Raw genomic sequence first — 19,304 nt, 5'->3', positions numbered from 1 at the left:
GGCGGAAAGGAAAGGAATTGAGGGTGGGAGGAAGGAATCCAGGCTGCCGAGCGACACGAAAGTGTCGATGTCGATCGGCGAAACGTGACGGCGCTTTAACGAGGATTCAATTTTGTCAGCGCCCGGCCGTGTCGCGCCCGGAGAAACGAGAAAAGGAGTCGGGAACTTCCGGGGAAGTTTCTTCTCCGTACCACCGAGCACCGTGCTTTTATTACCGGACGTCCGGAGAAACTTTCTCTCTCGTGCGGTTTCGACACCGAAACTTTCGCCCGCGGTGCATAACCACTTTAATCCACCCCCGCGGTCGACAATATTCCCCTTTCTCTCTCTCTCTCTCTCTCTCTCTCTCTCTCTCTCTCTCTCTCTCTCTCTCTCTCTCTCTCTCTCTCTCTCTCTCTCTCTCTCTCTCTCTCTCAGCAGATAGCGCACAGCGTTCGCGGCGCGCTCGAATTTGATTCGCTTCGTCGAACCGTCGCGTTGCCGTCGGAAGTTTCTCACTTCCACCTCGTGACTCCGCTGGTAGTTAAGGGAAGACAGTCACACGTCTGTCTCGGTACGTCGCTCCAATTCCGTTCTCCATCCAGAAGAACCTAAATGCATTTTGACCCTAGGAGCGACTTCCCGGGAATGCAAATATGTTTCCCGGTGATACCGCGCCGTCTACGCGAGTTCGTGTTGCGAGCGACGTGTTTTGCTCGGCCGGGGGTTGGCTTCGCCGAGAGCCGAGACCCGCGGGAAGCGTTGGGAGGAGATAAGGCGGGAAATAAGACGGGCGCGTCTCAAGTTCGCTATTTACCTCCCAATTTGTCGCGCGTGCTCGTCCTCAATTATAAACTCCGAGAACAGTCTTAATTCCGTCTCATTCTCTCTCCCTCCGCGCGAATCTTATCGACAATTCTGGTTACGCAAACAGTCGCGTCCGAGCGATGTAATTTTCGAGAGGGAGGTTTCCCCCTCGTCTCATCGGGTCGTGAGTTTGAGTTGTATAATTTAACGCGCAAACTTTATCGCTTTGACGTCTCAACAACGACATTCATCGCTGACTAAAGCTCCATACTGCGGAGCTTTTGGTACCTATGCTGCCGCTTTCGCGTGAGATTGAAGCGATTCTTACTCGGGTCGCGAACTAGTATTGCAATTCCGACGAGGCGATTCAGTGGCTCGTAGTTTCGCGGACGGTTATTGCCGAATCCCACCGCTCCTTCTTCTCCTTCCCCGGGGACAGGAGAATAAAACGGGAAATGACGTCTGTGCATTTCACATCGAGCCACCAAGTGACACCGCGCGCTTGCGATGCTCCCTCATTTAAATGATGGATACGCGGGCGCTATTACATTCTTTCGGGGGCGCGGTTAATCATCGCTCGTCAACGTCTCGCGAACTTTCGCGATAATGAAGCACGGCCTCTTCATCCAAATCGACTTCCGCCCTTATCGCGGGATGAGCGCAGCTCGGTTTGATAGATCGCCGACCTCGCAGAGATCTGAAATGACGAGGATACGAGCCGCACGACAAGCTCGGCTCATTAATAGATCTCTCTTTCTCCCCTCTTCTTCTTTACGTCTTTTCGCTTTATTGAAATATATATAAATGTCAAAAAATTTTCTCCGACGTAGCATTAGTTTTTGAAATTAAAATCGCGTCTCTCCCGTATATTGACGCGTTTTATATGCAAGTAGATTTTAATCATTGATAAAGCCCGACGCTCTCTGAAACGACGGAATGAGCTCGTCGTCAAATTGCACGATACTGCCGCATATGTGTTACTGCCTTAGAAGTTTCACGTTTCGTGCCTAACAGCATCTGACACGGATGGATTAAATATTAAAGTGGCTTTACTTTGAGCGATTCGTCTGTCGCTCAACGACACATTTATAAGTTAACGGTTATAGCAGTCGATCCTATATAAAAGTCTTGTAAAGAGAAAAAACTGAAAGGTTATAAATAAGTGAGTCTTTTAAAGTACCTCTCCGAAAAGTATCCTCGAAACGTAACGTCTTCTTTCTTTTGGAGCTTCAGAGCTGCGCAAAGTTCTATATCAAGATTGTCAAATGTTGATGTAAGGTAATGTATTGTTTGGTGAAGAAATGAGATGTTTGCTGAAGAAACAAAGATTTAGAAAAGCTAGCTCGAAAAATCACGTGCGCTTGGTAGAAATTGAAGAGCGCACTTTTGCAAAAGAAAATCCCTCATGTGCTTCCAATACTCTCTGAAATGTGGGCCTCTTAGAAGTCAAATTGATCAACTTCACTTTTTGTAAGTTTTTTAATTTTAAAATATTAGAGTATATGATTAGTTTATAACTTTATCAGTTATATATTTTTCTATTTTTTACTTTATGATAAAATTGATCAATTTGTTTCTAAGAGTACCTACAGTCAAATTTATGAGAATATTCCTTTTCTAAACTGAAACCCTTTTAGGATTCGACATTTCGCGGGCATCTAATTTCGAGCGCGTTTTATCGCGTTTGTTCGGAGCACGAAAAGAGAGAGTGCGCAATAAATAAATAAATAATTCGTATCGAGCGATAAAACTTAGGAGATTCAGGCCGCGATTACTTTCAGACGAGACAGAGCAGCGGCGCGGTGGGAAACAGCGCGGAGGAACGAGAAGGCACCAGCCCTCTGGACTGCACCCCACGGACGTCGATGACGATGGCCGTGACAACGTCGGCGCTGCCGATCCAACCGATCTACGTTTCTGCGGGATCGTGCTCCGTCGCCGACGTCCCGAATCTGCAACGTCGGCGACTACGGCAGCAGGAACCGCAAGAATTATCTCTAACCCGGCCGACGGACACGGCCGCCTCCTCGTCGTCCATCCGCGACGAGCCGCCCGTCGTCAGAACCCCGCTCTCCGCAAACGTCCTGCTGTCCCTGCCGGCTTCGCCGAAACGATCGTCGGCGAGTCACTCTTCGTCCAACAAGACGCCCATATCGAAGTCGCAGATGAAAGGTGAGTCGAGATTTAAAATGTCTCTTTCCAGTCCGATTGCATCATTAGAGCCAAACTAGACGTCAGAAAGCGTCAGAAGAAGGGAGAAAGAGGAAATAAAGGTATAATGCCAAAATTTGCTTTTTTCTCTCTTTCTTTCTTTTTAACGCCGAATGGCGATATCCAAATGGCGCGCCATGAATCTCGTCTGGACTTTGGGCAATTTCATTTGTCGTGTGGCAAGTTTTTTGGCTGATTGACAGAGAGAACAAGTTTTTCGAGAGTTCGGGAATTTTCTCCGTCCGATGGCCAATCGGCACGCGCCGGAAAAACTTGTCGCGCGACACGTGAAATATCAGACTTATCCGTCACGGCCTTTATTCGTTCTGAAAGGGGCAAGTAACTTTTCTCGCACAATTAATTTTATTCACAAGGACTATCTATTCCATCCCACTATCCTATATATCACAATGCTAAACATTTAATATCGAAAATCTATCTACCTTATTATGATATAAGATTCTTCAATATTTTCTCAAAAATTGAAGTTTTCAAACTCAAGAAGAAGCGCTCTTTAAAATCGTCTTTCGAACGAATACTCGTGCGACTATACGGCAGGGAAATATAAATGTAATAATATTAATAATTAAAAATAACATGGTTTAAACAACAATTTCGTTTACAAGCGATGTGCGAGCAAAGTTTCCTCTCATATTTATCAGCTCGTATTATATTATGATATCAGGTTTTGCATGGCAAAATGCAAATTTGTACTCTTTTGATCGTCGCGTCAGATGCTGATGGAGATACTCACGGCGCCGGATTCAATTTGGCACGCTTGGTAAACGGAATATCTCGCCTGTTTGGTGTCATCGCTTCGTTAATCCCGATAAAACTACGCTCGGCTATGCCGCGGCGTATGTGACTTCATTCAACATTGCGCGACCATTATTTTTCCCCGCCGTTATCGCCGTCGTACACGACGAGTGCACGTTCGAGAATCGGATATCGGGCCAATTGATCGATCAGATCTGCACACGAGATAAATAATTTCGCGTTTTACATACATGGTGTCACGCAGATGTCGAATGTTTTTTTTGCGTTTTTTTTTTTTTTTTTTTTTTAATTTTCACACGTCGTCCATCATGCATGCGACTTGTTTTTCTTTATGCCTTTATAAACATCGCTGTTGAACATTACATTCCACTCGCGTCAGAGTGGATGAATAGCGATTTCTTCGATCGACGTCAAACAAATTGCATTGTAATGCCTGTAATAACGTTTCACATTTTGTGGTGCTCATCGCTTTTTTTTTTACATTTAATTATTCGTACTAAGCCGTCCGTAAATGTATTCTGTGGCAGGTCCACAAAATCAATCTGGAAAACCATTTAATCAAAGAATCAATGCTTTCAATTTCTTTTTAAAAGAACCCAACGCGAAAATGCGAATAGAGATGGACGATTTTCTCTTCCATTTCAAATATCTTTTTTTCCATTTCGTGGCTAGAGTTTTGTGCGAGATGACATTAATTCAAACGTATTTATCGACGAAACTGAATAACCAATCTTCTGGTAATTTTTATTACAATGTCGTTACGAGCTCTGAACAAAGTTCTTTCTTTCAAAGCTACAATGCTATTAATGAAAAGGAACTCGTCAATATTTTTAATACAACTTATAAGACTTATAATATATTTTAGTTCTCACGAAACTCATTTAACTATAGACGAGCTGTTTGTTTAACTTTGTTTTAAATAGCGTAACTTTATATACGGCGCGATCGATTATCCCTCAGTTTCATCACATTAAAGATATTCCACGAAACTTCATTGAAAGCACGATCTCACGATTCATAAAGATAAAATTTATGCATATTAAATTTCATTCTTCAGTCTATTTTGAAAAACCCGTCTTTTTCTACTGATTTTTCTCCTTTTTTCCCACTGATTTTCTTCTTCTAACAATAAGACCTGTTCGTGGAAAAATGTCTAAGAAAATCACGTGTCTTTGTATACTTCGCCGATACGTACTTTGGCGAGCGTAATTTCTTCCGGAGAACTGTTACGTCTTTATCGCGTTCGTAAAACGGTCTCTCTTAAAGCAATTATCGTGTCACTACACTATTATCCGCTTTACCAATTGGCACCGTAAATAGAACTGTAGATAAATAGATAAATGGAGAGAGGAAATAAAAGAGAGAGAAAGAAATACCACCATTAAGGGTTATATATAAAATGAATTATACAAGTATAAAATTAATTAAAGATTTTTCCCTCTCTCGCGCTAATCTTTACCTCAAGTTATAATAAATATCTGCCTATTCTACAATTATTTTTGTAGTTTGTTTCAACATTTCTCAAAAATGCTATTTAAAATTACTTAATCAATGCAATCTGTAGTATCGAAATATTGATACTAGAGTTAATTAGTTAAATCTTAAGATCATAAACAAAGTCGACTACAGTAATGAAACGATTCTGAGACCGGCATTTTTTTTCGTTTTTGTTGAGGAGCTTGTTTAAAAAAAAAAATGTGATAGATTTAATAGATAGACTAATTCGTGAAATCATTTATGTAATCGCGATTCAGTATTTGAGAAACTCACAATTGTCAGATGAGACTCGTCTTGAGACACAGTCTTAAATTTCTTTTTCGTGCATGCGGTTTAACGATCAAAATTCTTGGAAAGAAGCCACAGTAGCGTAGTAAATTGGGAGGATTTCGATATATGAACTACCAGTTGGCGACAGCTTTTTTCGAAGCTTCTGTGGAGACTGAAATTTAAAGAAAGAAGCAGAGATGACGAGAGCGGTACCATCCCCGACGAGGCGGAAGTCCGTAGATAAAGAAGAAGGATCGTTCTCTCCACATCCCGTTCCGAATCCTAGCCTCGGTTGATTCCTGCGCCAAATGCGATCGCTGAAATCGCGCAATTCAAGACAATACGTAACTGTATTTCGTGCGGCGCGCATCTGAAGCCAAGATTCGAGTAGCGGCTATAAATAAGGACGTAAGACGCGATCACGTCGATTACATCGCGACTCCGTGGTTTCCGTTCGCGAACGGGCAATTGTGCGTGGATACGCGCGCGTATAGTGCATCGTGCATCGCCAGAACCAACGGCGCGGGAAACGAGGCCATTAAATGATCGAGTCAAGCACCGTCGAGCCGAATCCGTACCGGCTTGTACACGTATCTCGTCAAATTCGCTCCGGGAATTCGACCACCAGCTACCCTCAGTCAGTTAACCGACTCCGTCGGTGACTCTGAAAGGGCAATTCCGGAGAGGACGCTTGACGTTAGTGGTCGGTCGGGATACTTAAGTGAAGTGAAAAATTCAAAGCGCATAATGCCCAATTTAATTATCGTAGAAGTAGCAGATTAGAGAAGAATTACTCGAAAATTGTAAATGAGAACAATATGACGGAACATTTTACGCGCGACCGTACGATTTTCTTCGGGGACCGAGAAAGGTCGAAGTTGATATTAGTTATTTCCAGTGAAGAAAAGCAAAACGTATATTGGTGCTACTCGCGCTGATTTTTTTTTCCTTTTCCTTTTCCCCAGAATTCAGGGAAGCCTTCAGGCTGTTTGACAAGGACGGCGATGGAACCATCACGAAAGAAGAACTCGGCAGGGTTATGCGTTCCTTGGGACAATTTGCGAGAGCGGAGGAGCTGAGAACGATGCTGCAGGAAATCGACATTGACGGTGAGCGGCAGCTCTATTATCCATCTTACAATTAGATTACTCATTAAAGTTGGAAAGAGTTTTGGACGGCAATGTTTTTCCGTTGTATTGGACGCTTGAAAAGATCGTATTATCTAATATTATCAAATGAATATATTATTATTGATAATTACGGTCGAACTTGTTCAATCAAGGGAAGAAGGTAGGCTGATATGCAATCCATATTTATATTATTTCGAATAGCTCGGTGGAAATTAAAATATTGCAATTTACCAATACGCAATATAGTGTTTATTTTGAATTTAGCGTTTATCATCGGATTTATCCAATTAATATAGGAAGGGAGAAATTAGGCAATATGTAACGTAATTGTATTTGACATTTGAATTGTTCGATGAAGATTTAAGCGCTGCATTTTATCGAAACGGATGGTATTGACCACTGGTGATATCGCGCGATACCACGCTTTTTGTTTTTTCAATCTGCGTATTTTGAAAACTCCTCTTCATGTGCCACGTGTCGCTGAATAGATTACGTAGGTAATATAATATCTGATTAAAAAAAAATGAAATACTGATTGACCAATATTCGCAAATGAAATATGAACAGATTGAAGGAGAAATTGACGATATTGATCTATCAATACTATACTGTTTATTATTATATTATATGATTGCATTGCATTATAATATATTATTACTATAACTGTTACATGATAATGCGTATAAATTTATGCAATGCGGCGTATGACTTTATCTCATGTTACCTTAATTTTGCTCGCAAATGCCCGTGCGACGCAGCGTCTTAAGCAAAATAATCGCGACGCCAACGATCGTTATCCGGGCACGAACGTTAAATCGCTATTTCCGCGGCGCGAGTTGCATCGGGATTACGAAATAATCATAAAATAAGGTGCACCCGTATTCCCCGAGTCATCGCCTGCGCGACGAAGCGAGCTGTTAGTAACGAGGTGGTAGTATCACTCGACGACGCCTAAAAGTTTACCCCATCTTCTCGCGTATTCACCCATTTCCACGGTCGTCCAGGCGCAATCTCGTGCCCGTCGGCAGATCAACTTAATTGCAGCTAATTCTCGCGAAACGTTCCGACAATAGCCACAAATTCTGGGAAGAGGGAACCCCTTTATTACGAGCCCTTTATTATGATCCTCCGACACTGGCCGATCCTCTCTTCCACGCTCTTACTTGATTCCCGAGGATTCTCCTTCACCTTCGCCCCGAACTCCATCTCTTTACGCCACTGTTTCCAATTTTGTGGGCGGCCGCGCTAGGATCTACGTAACGTATCCTTCGTGTTTCAGTGCTTCTTCAGGCCTTTCCCTCCGTGTTTACGCTCGGCAGCAATGTTTCATTGTCTGACGAAAGGGTCCGCGCGAAATCCACGTCGATACCTCTCTCGCAAACGAACTCGTTACATGTGGCGCGAATCACGGTTTTCGAAACATTTCCGATAGCGTATTTATGACCGGGACACCGTTTCGGCACGGAACATATATCTTATCCGGCGAAAATAAGCAGGGACGAGTGAAATGGGAAGGAGTAGATATCTTTTAAATCACGGTACCTTCTTTAGCTATCCATTAGCTTTTCTGCGAAAACTCTAAATTATTTATTCATGAAATCCACCTGCGATGCATCGAATAATCAGACTATGTAATCATTATCGATTTTTGTATAGTGATTGTGTGTGTTTTAAAATACTAAAACTGTTTGGAATCCTACACAACAGACGATACTGTATCAATACTTTTCCTGTCGAGAAATTGCTATTGATGATTCGAGAGCGGAAACGAGTCGGCGTATTGACGCCAAATGGTGCAAGTTCTCGTACCTGTTGCTAGTCCGCTCCACAACGGTTGGCTATTACCAGTCATTTTTTCTGTAATCAGAAGAATTACGAGATAAAGCCCGCGGTGATAAACGACCGCTCGCAGCCTCTCGAAAAAGAACTCGACAAAACGAGTTTCGGGGGGAAATTCGACGCTTTCTGGGTCGAGTCTGCGCTCGCGACAAAAGAATTGAGAGAAAAAAGCGGAACGATTGTTAAAATCCTTTTAAGAACATCGCGGGGGTGTAAATCGAAGTCTCTGCGTGTTCCAAAGAACGAAGTATTTACGGTCGCGGGAGTAAATTGTTTCGGGGACAGGCATTATCCAGCATCGAGATGGAATTTACTCGCGCAAGCAGCGCACCCGTGTTTTTTAGCGAAGCTCCGAAAGTGATAATTCCCGACACCTGAGGATATTAGGTCGGCGCGCGGAAAAAGATTCCCGCGCGTTTAACTCTTGGGCCCGGACTCTGTTAATGCGCCGAGAGCGATTCGCAAGAAGGGGATTTAAATCCGGCTCGGAGAAGAAATATTTCCGTGGTCGTATACGAAAATCGCGGTTGTAAAAAAAAAAGGAGCCGGACCGCGGGCCGGCCGACCATGGCAAAAGAGGCAGCGATGCGAATCTCGATAATCGCCGAAGCAGTCTCGTCCCGGGGATATTTCCGAGGGAAATTACTTTTCCGTTTGAACCGCTCGAATCCGCGTGCTCCGCGTACCGTTACGAGAATAGATACGGTTTCGCGAGCCGTCGTCGTCGATCGCGAATCGTGTGAACCGCGCGTGAAATTATCCGCCCCCGCATTGAGACTTTACTTGATACAACTTACCCGCAATTCTGTGAGAAAGGATAATGCGACGCGCGCGGCGTCGTTGATAACGCGCGCGATTTTTCATTATTTTCAACACGGTCCTTCTCAGAGCGATGACATTTTTTTTCCTGCCGGAAAAACACGATTCTCTTTCGTATAACACTTCTTTCTGCATTTCTTATGAAAATGAATTTTCGACCTAGTCGCACGATTTGGAAGTCGCTCTTGCTCGAGGTGTATGTTGCTGAGAAAAAGAGCACGGAAAGAGGAAGTTGAGCGAGAAGTTTGCGAACACTTCGCTATATACTATTAAATAGATTGCGCGCGCGGGGAGCCGTTCATTTTCTTTATTCCAAAAAATTCCATTCTCGCAGATTAACAAGGCGCTGCCGCGCTGCATTGACACCGTTGATATAGCTCGTTATATCATCACAATTGTAGCGTTACAATGAAGATGATAAACAAATTGCCGTAGCTTGCCGTTATTTTTATAACAATTATCATAGCCATTGTTTGAATCATATAAGTGATGATGTAAAAATCTTAAAACGTGTTCCTAAATATTTTTTTGATACTTTGGAGACACTAGATTAATGAATCAACGTACGCGCGCGATTTATTGTATAAAATTACAACAGTTAAGAAATTTCCATAAAACACCACTAAACTTCTTTCCTCATAGCGAAATCTTATTCCGCGAATATAATCGCGAAAAATTCGACGCCCGAGAACAGCGACTTTAAGAAGTCGTTGTATGTCACGTTGTATTCACGCTAATAGCGAGTCGTTATCGTTACGCGGCTATCGTGGCTGATGTAACTATTATCGTTACTGCTGCGATTGGCGTGGTTAACGTCGGTTTTTCGCCGAGGGCTCACTGGCAGAAATTTACGCGTTATTACAGCGATCGACCGAAAGGAGATTTTGCGAAGACGTCCCGTTTAATTAATCGATCCGTCTGTTCTGCAAATGAGATTCGATAGCGGCCGTTGCTTAATCGCGCCGTGTATAATCCGTTGAACTTTGACGAAGAAAGAACTCTATTAAGCGCAGTGGATGCCCTCGTCGGCCGCGCACTCGCGACCGAGTACGTCGGAACAAAGCGATATTCAAATTTCAAGTAATTTGCAGGAGATTGCCACTCCTTCCGCGCGATCAGTTCACCAACAGCTTTAATAACACTTTAATTCACTCCACGCCGGCAGACTCTCAAGATTGCCGACTCTCAAGGTTCCAGGCGGTTAACGTAAAATGCATTTGTTATGTATATATATATGTAGCTCTTCAATTGCTCGCCACTCCTTCTCTTCCCGATGACGTACATAATTTCGATACCTAGTGAAATAACGGCAGAAATTTTTAAACGGGTAATTAGAGGTGCGTGTTCGTATAGAGCGAGTCAAATGAAAACGAAGCTTAATATCTGCCGTTTCAACGGGACGCGGCTCTGTTTCTACGAATACGAAAGACAGTGGTATCCGCGCATTATATACATATACGCTTCACGTTGACGTTCTCTCTCGTTCGTTATGGAACGCGATAGTAGTCTGGGTATGCGTCAAAACGAAGACCCTGAGAGCCCTTCTATAGCGGTAATTAGTATCTACGTTAAATGCCATGCACACGTATACACACATCGATGACGTGAGTGTTAAATACGGCGACCAAAGGCAGCATTTAATTAGGCCGGAATTAGCTCTTTATTGAGCAGGACCATGTGATAGTCAGCTTTGACATGCGTGCTCTCCGCTTGCATTATTTGAAGAGCGACTCGATAAAATCGTATCAGGATAATCCAACGAAGCAGAAATTATGTGAAAACATATATGCATGCGTTGGATGCCGCATTAAAAGTTTGATATCATACGTGCGTTAAGAAATGTTAAGGAACGATTAACTGAATACAAATAATTATTGAAATAAATTACGATAAGATAAAATGAAATCTGTTGTATACCAAATATAACGTAGAACCTTCGTAAGGGGATCGACAGTACTCGAGTTATTTTGATTTAATTATTGAAGCGCTCTCTTATTGATATTGAAGCACCAGACCTTTAGGAAATGTTATGAAGCCTTTTAAGTATCAGTACGAGTATATAAACGGCATCAAATGAACTAGCATATGTACCTTGCGAGATCGAAACGTATACTCGTACTCGTAGGATCGCCGTTCGTTTGCCAGGCAATCGAGCAAGGCGATCAATCGCGGCGAAAGGATTCATTTGATTTGCCTGACAATCGAGAAGGTTGCCTTCTTATTTCCTATGAATGAATTTTGTGACTTCGCGGGACTCCCAGAACCCAGAGCCGTCCCACCCTGTCGCGGTAAGCGGAAGCGTTTGACGTCGTTCCACTGCGGCAAAAGCGAAAGTTCTCAAGAAGTTCCGGCACGTACGCACGGCGGAGAAGTGAGGCGGGAATCCGTCGGGGAGCGCGGCTCCTGGGATATCTTCTTAAAGATTCATGTCGCTCCGATCGCATTACCGGCTTCGCCAACGCGTGCAACCCCGCCGCATTTGCGGCCGCGATTGCCCGTAAATTATCGTGCTATCGCGAGCGCGTAAATCCGCAGATAATGCCCCGCGACTCGGCGGCGCGGCGCACGGGCGGTACACGCGTCGCGACGCGGATCCTCGTGGACGAAGCTGCGCTCGGCAGTCGTACAATGTGGACACAAAGTTAAATTATCTCGGCCGATCGGACCTGAGAGCGGATCAAATGCGACAGAGACTCGTCCTCGCTGGCTTCCTCGGACTTTCCTCTCGTTGGCGCGATTCCCTCTGATGGAATCACTTTATGAATAACGTCACGTGCGCGAGACGTGCAGTTTGCGACCGAAGTTATCGCGATCGTAACTATTACGTCGCTTCGGGGATTTATAGCGGTTGGGTGCATACCGCGCGTGCTGAATAAGTTAAAACCGTCCCACGATACATGTACTAATCAATTCGAACGATACCGACGATGATACGGACGATGAGTGACATTTCCATGGTTTCCAAGGAATACATTTTTTTTCCCCGGAGATAAAAATTAATCGAGCAAAAAATTGCAATGTAGTAATTAAATTACTCGATTCTGCGATGGTACGGATATATATTTTTGTACTTTTCGGGTAAATAGAGGAAAAAAGTCTTGTTTTTAGAACTCAAACTTTCATAATTAAACAGCGCAATCTCAACTTCGCGATAAAATAATACCGCTATACGTAACTAACGATTCAATTCCGTATTCATATACTAAACTAAAAATAATGTTTGCGTTTCTCTTTATTTTACGTTTCTTTTTAATTTATGCACGTTCAGGGAGCAATCCCACTACTTTTTTTTATTCAATCTCGGACAAACATCGCTTACCTGATTTTCATTATTTTTACGTGAAATATTAAAATATTGCGATATCTAGATTTTGCATCTCGATCTTTTCCACATTTCCTTTTTCCACAATATAGTCTCAAATATTAATACAAGTCGCGACAATTAATAGAAGGTTTCTGCAATTGCAACTGATTGGTATTGCCTGAGTTACGTTTCCCTTCGTTTCCCTTCGATTGTCAGAAAATCGCTATTTCGAAAACGTTTCGTGAGTATGTATCATAGTATATGTATCACAGGGCGAAGCGATTTCGCGGTATCGATCGATTTACTCGCGATAGATCTCCTATTCGGTGGAAAGTTATAACATTCTGCAAATACCGTCTGGTTTTCGCGAATCGCCTTCGTTTCCATCGGTCTCTCGACGTTTCGCAATCTAGATTGCATTGAATATTGTTGTTTTGCCGCTTTGCTTTTTTCCTTTTCCTCTCTCCCTCTCCTCTCTCTCTCTCTCTTTTTCTCTTTCTCTTTCTCTTTCTATTTTTGTCTTTCATTTTGCGTGTCTCAGAAGGGCGAGGATGAGGATAACGTGACAGAATTGAAGATCGCTCGATTGCCGATGCGTTATCCGTCTCGGGATATCAGCTGTTTACAATTTAGCGCTATTTTCCGCGCCGGCGATATTTGAAATCGCGGAGAACAATAGGCGAGGAAAACCGCGTCCGACCACACGAGTGCTTCATAGGCGAGAGTTCAGTAGTTCGCGATTCATATCCTCGAGCGCGTGTCCGCGCCAGAAATAAATTCTCGTCTCGAGAAGTGGTTTTCGTGTCCCGGCTACGCGACACTTAACAAACGAAACGAAATGACCGACAAATCCGTCGTGACAGTCGGGAACCAAGAGAGATTCCCGTGTACTGTGTACGCGCGAGGGAACGTGAGAAAGAAAGTCGACGGGTTCTGGAGGAAGGGCGCTTATCATTTTTCATCGGCTGTCGATCGGCTCAATCATCAAATTTGCCGCGCCGCGAGGCGAAAAGCTGCAGGTATGAAATATATTGTCGTCTTTTCTTTTACTTTTACTATAATAGAAAGTTGAAATTTATCTCCGTCGCGAGATACATGGCTCGTTACGTAACTTGTGCCTCTGCTGGGACAGGCAAGAGAGACACCCGCCGCCGCGCCGTGCCGTCTAAACGTAGAACGATCGCTATACATCCGCAGGTTTAATGAGAATTTTAACGACCGAGCGAATCGACAGAAAAAAAGAGGACGGGATAGCGGAGGGAGGAAACAAAAAAAACGGATAGATGCAAACGGACGGACGAGCGCACCGCGGACGCGCGAAACGAAGCCAATCGACCCTTTTTGCCACTGTCTAACGCGAGATCCGGTGCGGCGCGGGTGAGAAAAACGAGCGCGAGCGTTTTCGGCGGGTACTAGGCGGGGCTACTATGCGGCCGTGACATTCGTAATATGCCAACACTGCGGGCTTCTTATCGGGTCGCACGATTGGATTGATCCGTCCCTCCGTGTGGCTCCTCCACAAGGCGGCAGGACGCCGCGCCGCGCGATTGCGAGAGCGAGAAGCACGATCCCTATCTCTCCGATTGTCCCTTCCCGAGTCACGCCTGTGGAATTTCATCGGGAATCCCGGCCGGCCCCGTATCGTAACACGCAGTCAATTTGTATGCCCGCGCATACGTACGTACGTGGGGCATGTAATACATGGTATAATACACGCGACCCCGCGCTATCAGAAAATACCCTCCGGGCTGTACACACGGGCGCGTTTGCTGTGTGCTCGTATACGTTACGTATACGTGTGACAGTCATCCACGACGGCGCATCCACACACACGCGCGCGCCTAGTTCATGGGTTACCTGGAAATGGAGACTTGGGAATTATGTAGGGGCAGATCGATGATCGTAATCGCATATTGATTGATTCTACGCGAGATTCTGTGTGGGCAGAATAATCTCTCGATTAAGTCGCCGGCCTACTCTCGTTTTAGATAATCGTAGTCTTAACTTCCGAGAATTAAAGTGCGCTGCTAATGTAACACCGGCAGATCTAATTACGGGATCTTTCAAACTTTCCGCAGCAAGACGTTGCCTTAAGGCCTTAATTAATAACAAAATTTGAAAGATAAATTTGCGCGAGTAAAGTGGTGCAATTAAAATTGCTCTCTTGATCTGAAAAGATTTGTTGATTCTAATGATAAATTTTGAAACGTTGTCACGAGAATTATTTAACACAATTTATGATCTTTGCCGAAGGCCGAACCCAGACAACACGCATATTTTAAAAATGTCTAAAAATGTCTGTTTTAAGACGCCAACCTGGTAGTCTAATTAGTCTATAAAGAAGTTTGCTATTAGCTATGCTCGCTATTATTAAAATCTGGCTATATTATACCTGACTTTGATATCTTTTATTATTCATTCAGTGTCACGACATAATTAAGGTGAAGCTTTTCAGAGACGCGTTAACAAGAGGAGTACAAGACAAATTTTAAGATCTTAAATGACTCTATGACTTCAAAATGTTATAACATTTGCTGGGAACGTTTATTTTGTTACGCAAATGAAGATGTCAGCTCACTTAGCATAAATAAAACAACGCAACGAAGCGGTAAAAGAACGGGAAAGCCAAATAGTCACGTACGCGAAACAGTCAGGTGATTCGACACACATCGTAAAGTGTCTTGGGTATCGACGAGCGAAAGGATACGTACTTCAGTTCGCTCCGGTAGGATGTTATTGCCGGCGAATTTGCAAGCGCGGCATAACATTATACTTTACTGTTTGCCGACGTTGGTAATACACTTTATGTCCTCATTCTTCGCGGGAATGGGCACGTATCGTTATCACGTAGCCCGCGTTTACACGCTCGGCCGTGTAAACGTGCGAGCTCGCGCGTGAACTGGTCCCGCGCGAACACCGGCGTTTCCGCACGCGCGGATCTGCGTGCGTGCCGTTGCATGCAGCACGGGATGCTGCAACGGGAAGTTGCTGCAAAAGTCAACGTGTGCGCATGTGTGTATGATGTATGTATATATACGCGCCGTGGAATTCTCAAAGCACGGCATCCGAGGGTGCTACCCCCTCATGGTATTATCGTCGCCTAAATCCCGTTTACACCGGCGGTTATCCGGCTAAAATCCGCTTAGGCTGGCGCTTAGCCTACGACGTTGGCTGCAGCCGGAAGTCCTGAGGGTGGACGAGCGCGCTGCAAATAACTCGGGGATTTTAAAAGCGCGCGCGCACGCTTCCTCATCTCGACGGGCCTCGATAAAAGGGGCGCCGAGACGCGCGATCGCTTTCGATTATAGATTTTATTTGGAAGATTTCGTCGCGAGGAAGGCTGTCCGATGCACGCGCATATTTTCTTCACTTCCGACACATTTCCGTACGCTACATTTTCAGGGGAATAAAGCGAAACGAGCGCACGTTTTCCAATTGTCAAAATCATATGTAAGGAAGATTTGAAAAGTTAAGCCCTCCAAGAAATATGTCAATAACGGATTCAATGTACAAGGAGGTTGATGGGGTTGAATATCTACGTTGCGTTTTCCCTGTTCTGGAATAGAACGATCTGGGATGTAACCATTTGGAATAAAAATCAGAAACGCGATCAATCAACAGATGGATGAAAAGTCAGAGGGAAAGATATTAGTTTTTTTGAGAGATTGTTTTATTGCAATTATTATAAATTTGAAAGCGATCAGTCAGTGTCATCGTGTAATGAGTAGAATGAAGTTTACCCACACGAGTACACGACTCTTTGTAGAATGGAAATTTCGTCTTTTACTTCTGTATCTTATATTTCCTTCGAATCAAATGTTACTGTTCTAGGGAAGCCTGATAAGAACTTATCTACAGGATAGAATATAACATTGTTATAATAGGACATAGAAGACATAGTACGCGACGTAGGATGGAATTGCACATTCGGTAACAGTAACTTTGCAGAACTACAAAGCAGAAATTCAAAGCGGAAGAAAGACATGAAAAGATCTTCGATACGGACTGAAACACATTTACAATGTCGTAAGCGTTTAATTTCAAATTTATGACTTTTGTTTGCGCGCTTCGATGTTGAATACATTTCTTTGTTTGCTGTAGCGAGGATATTTTGTAATTAAATTTCAATCTGGGGAATTAAAGAGTTTCAGAAGGCAACGTGACAAAAAATGAGACTCGGTAAAATTCATTAACTTATTAAAGTTCACTGTTTCAAAAATAGTACCATTACGGGGCCGTTTTTTTTCTCTCTCTGAACATTAATGGATTAACCGCATCCTACATCATCTCGTGAAATTTTTAGTTGAAGGAAGGTGCTATTTATATCAGTGCCATTAAGCACTCGCGGAATAAGAGAAATTCCAGTAAAATAAAAGCACTCTCTTCTCTTTTCCTGTAAAAAGCACCAAGCATTTTAACCTGTTAAAATTATATCATGCTGTAAGGGATAACAACACGCGAAATGACTTTTTTACCGTAATAGCGTGTCGACGTCTCTAAATTTCGGCCTGTCTTTCGGTCAGACGGTGTACAATGTAGAATTGTAATTACGTGTTGTATAATACGTGACTTCATCACCATGCTGCGGGTCCAGCGCGGATCTGTCTGCAGCTGCGCGGGAATTAGCTCGTTTAGGGACGGCTGACGGACGGATTGTAAACTGTGTACATCGCACGAACAACACCGCGTTTATTTAAGCGGTGGTCGTATTATGCAAATTGGACGGCGCCCGCCGTCGAATCGTTCTAACGGATCCTCGATGCGGCCCTCGACGTCCCGATAAATGTGTTTCGCCGTTCGATTGTGATTTATTTCCTCCAGATATTACCGAACGTCAACCTGAGATCCTCCTTCCTTCGCAACGATCGACACATGTCGCTTCCCGATCACTTGTTTACGAGCTCGCGAATTTTTGTCTCGCCCGCGTTAAATGTAGCGGAATATATGGAAAACGTTGGGTGAAATAGGGCACAAAAATACACCTACATATTTACATAAATATCCACGCGGATGTTTTTGTTCTCGTTTATTTAGGTTAGGTAAATACTTGTAAAATGGAAAATTACGAAAATGTTTTAGAAAAATATGAACAAAATGTACAGACTATATTAAACCTCTACATAGCGTTATAAATGCCTTTCCACTTGAAAATAACCGCGTCTGTTTGTGAGTCCAATAATAGCTATTTATTATTTGACTCGGACGCGGTAATCTTTAGGTGGGAAGGCATTTATAACGCCATGAATAAGTACGCCGTGTATGTATATTATCAATTTTTCATAAATTTGGAAATGAATGTCTGTCCTTATGTTGATGATAGGTACGTGATAAAACAAAATAGTATATTACACTACAAGGGTCGAAAGTTGAATTGTCGGCCCTGCGCGTCATGATGCTCCGAGGCTTCGCCTCGGAGCATCATGACGAGCAGGACCGAGATTTCAACTTTTGGCCCGCGTAGTGTATACGATTTTTCTTCATAGCCGGTCGAAAGTACGTTATTAATTTTACTTTTTTTAACTTTAAATGTTAATAAGCATGTTTTTGATGCCTGCCCCCGACATTTGCGGCACGAGCGAAGCGAGTGCTGCTGGTCGTGGGGGCAGGCATCAAATACATTCGAAGAGTCAAGTCTTGTCATATTTTGTAAAAATAAATTAATTCCATTCTATCAAAAATAGATTGTATCGATCAACAGACTTCTTTGGCAACGTATCTGTATTTATTATCAATCGCGCTTCTGCATCGAAATTTCGTATAACTTCTTCCTCGTCTACGGATTCATCAGATGACATATTGTTCATTTTTGCTAGATTATTGAATTGACTTTAATAATATTTTAATATTAAATTAACTGACGACAGAACAATATTGATGACTATTTTTAAGGTTAAAGGGCGTTAAGGTTGAAGGTTATAGAGGGCGCGCGTGTACTTCTCACAGGGAGTAAATGTTAAACTTTCGTCCCTGCTATTAGGGACGAAAGTACGTACTTTTGACCGAGGTATGAAGAAAAATCATTTGCATTTACAAATTGTAAAATGTATCTTTGCTACACAGAAAAAAAATGATGTACGAACAGCATCAGTGTAATTAAGATAAAACCTATTGATGCAACATCAATATTAATCAACAAAAAAAATCAGATAATTGTTTCAATAATTTAAATATTTGGTCCAATAATATCCAATTGAATTAACTATTTATGTTTGTGGCAGTCCGTAACGTCGAAGTTTAATTGAAGCAACTTTATTTTTTTTCCGTGTACACTTTCTACTCTCTGCCAAGAGAGCATTTGTATCATTTTTATTTTTATGGCCTACTGTTCCGACATAGTTAATGTCGATACATTAAGTTGTTTTTAAGGATATTAAGATTATGATGAGGCAGCAGTTTTAGTGAACACTAAAACTGCTGCCCGTCATTGTAAATGAAAGAATTACGACGGTCCTTTTTGAGGCGAGCCCATGAATTAATGGGAAGTGCTGCGCGCCCGAGAAATCGTAATTAGGCGTTCGCACGAAGCAGAGCGCGACAGCTGAGAATTCAGCTTGGCTAAAAACTCCCGTAAAAGTGACGCGCAAGATGCCGCGGTTCTTTTTCGCGCAGGGAGCTCCGCATCCAAGGACATTACTCCGGATCGCGAGGTGTAAAGTTCGTTCGCTCCCGCG

The 19,304-nt window shown here is 43.2% G+C and overlaps 1 protein-coding gene across 2 annotated transcripts in view; it reads left to right on the top strand.

Moving 5' to 3' along the window:
* LOC143898974 (uncharacterized) overlaps positions 1–19,304 on the top strand; it is a 56,777-nt gene that overhangs the window by 18,290 nt on the left and 19,183 nt on the right. For both annotated transcript variants that reach the window (XM_077408849.1, XM_077408848.1), the window contains exons 2-3: positions 2,568–2,958; positions 6,507–6,650. In XM_077408849.1, the coding sequence (XP_077264975.1) occupies positions 2,568–2,958; positions 6,507–6,650 (535 nt within the window). The remainder of the gene's footprint in view (positions 1–2,567; positions 2,959–6,506; positions 6,651–19,304) is intronic.

This window comes from Temnothorax americanus, unplaced genomic scaffold (assembly GCF_048541705.1).
Source record: "Temnothorax americanus isolate GAGA-0224 unplaced genomic scaffold, ASM4854170v1 Scaffold25, whole genome shotgun sequence".
Lineage (NCBI taxonomy): Eukaryota > Metazoa > Arthropoda > Insecta > Hymenoptera > Formicidae > Temnothorax > Temnothorax americanus.
Note: the sequence above shows the minus strand (reverse complement) of the source record. Positions and strands in the feature narration are given on the sequence as shown.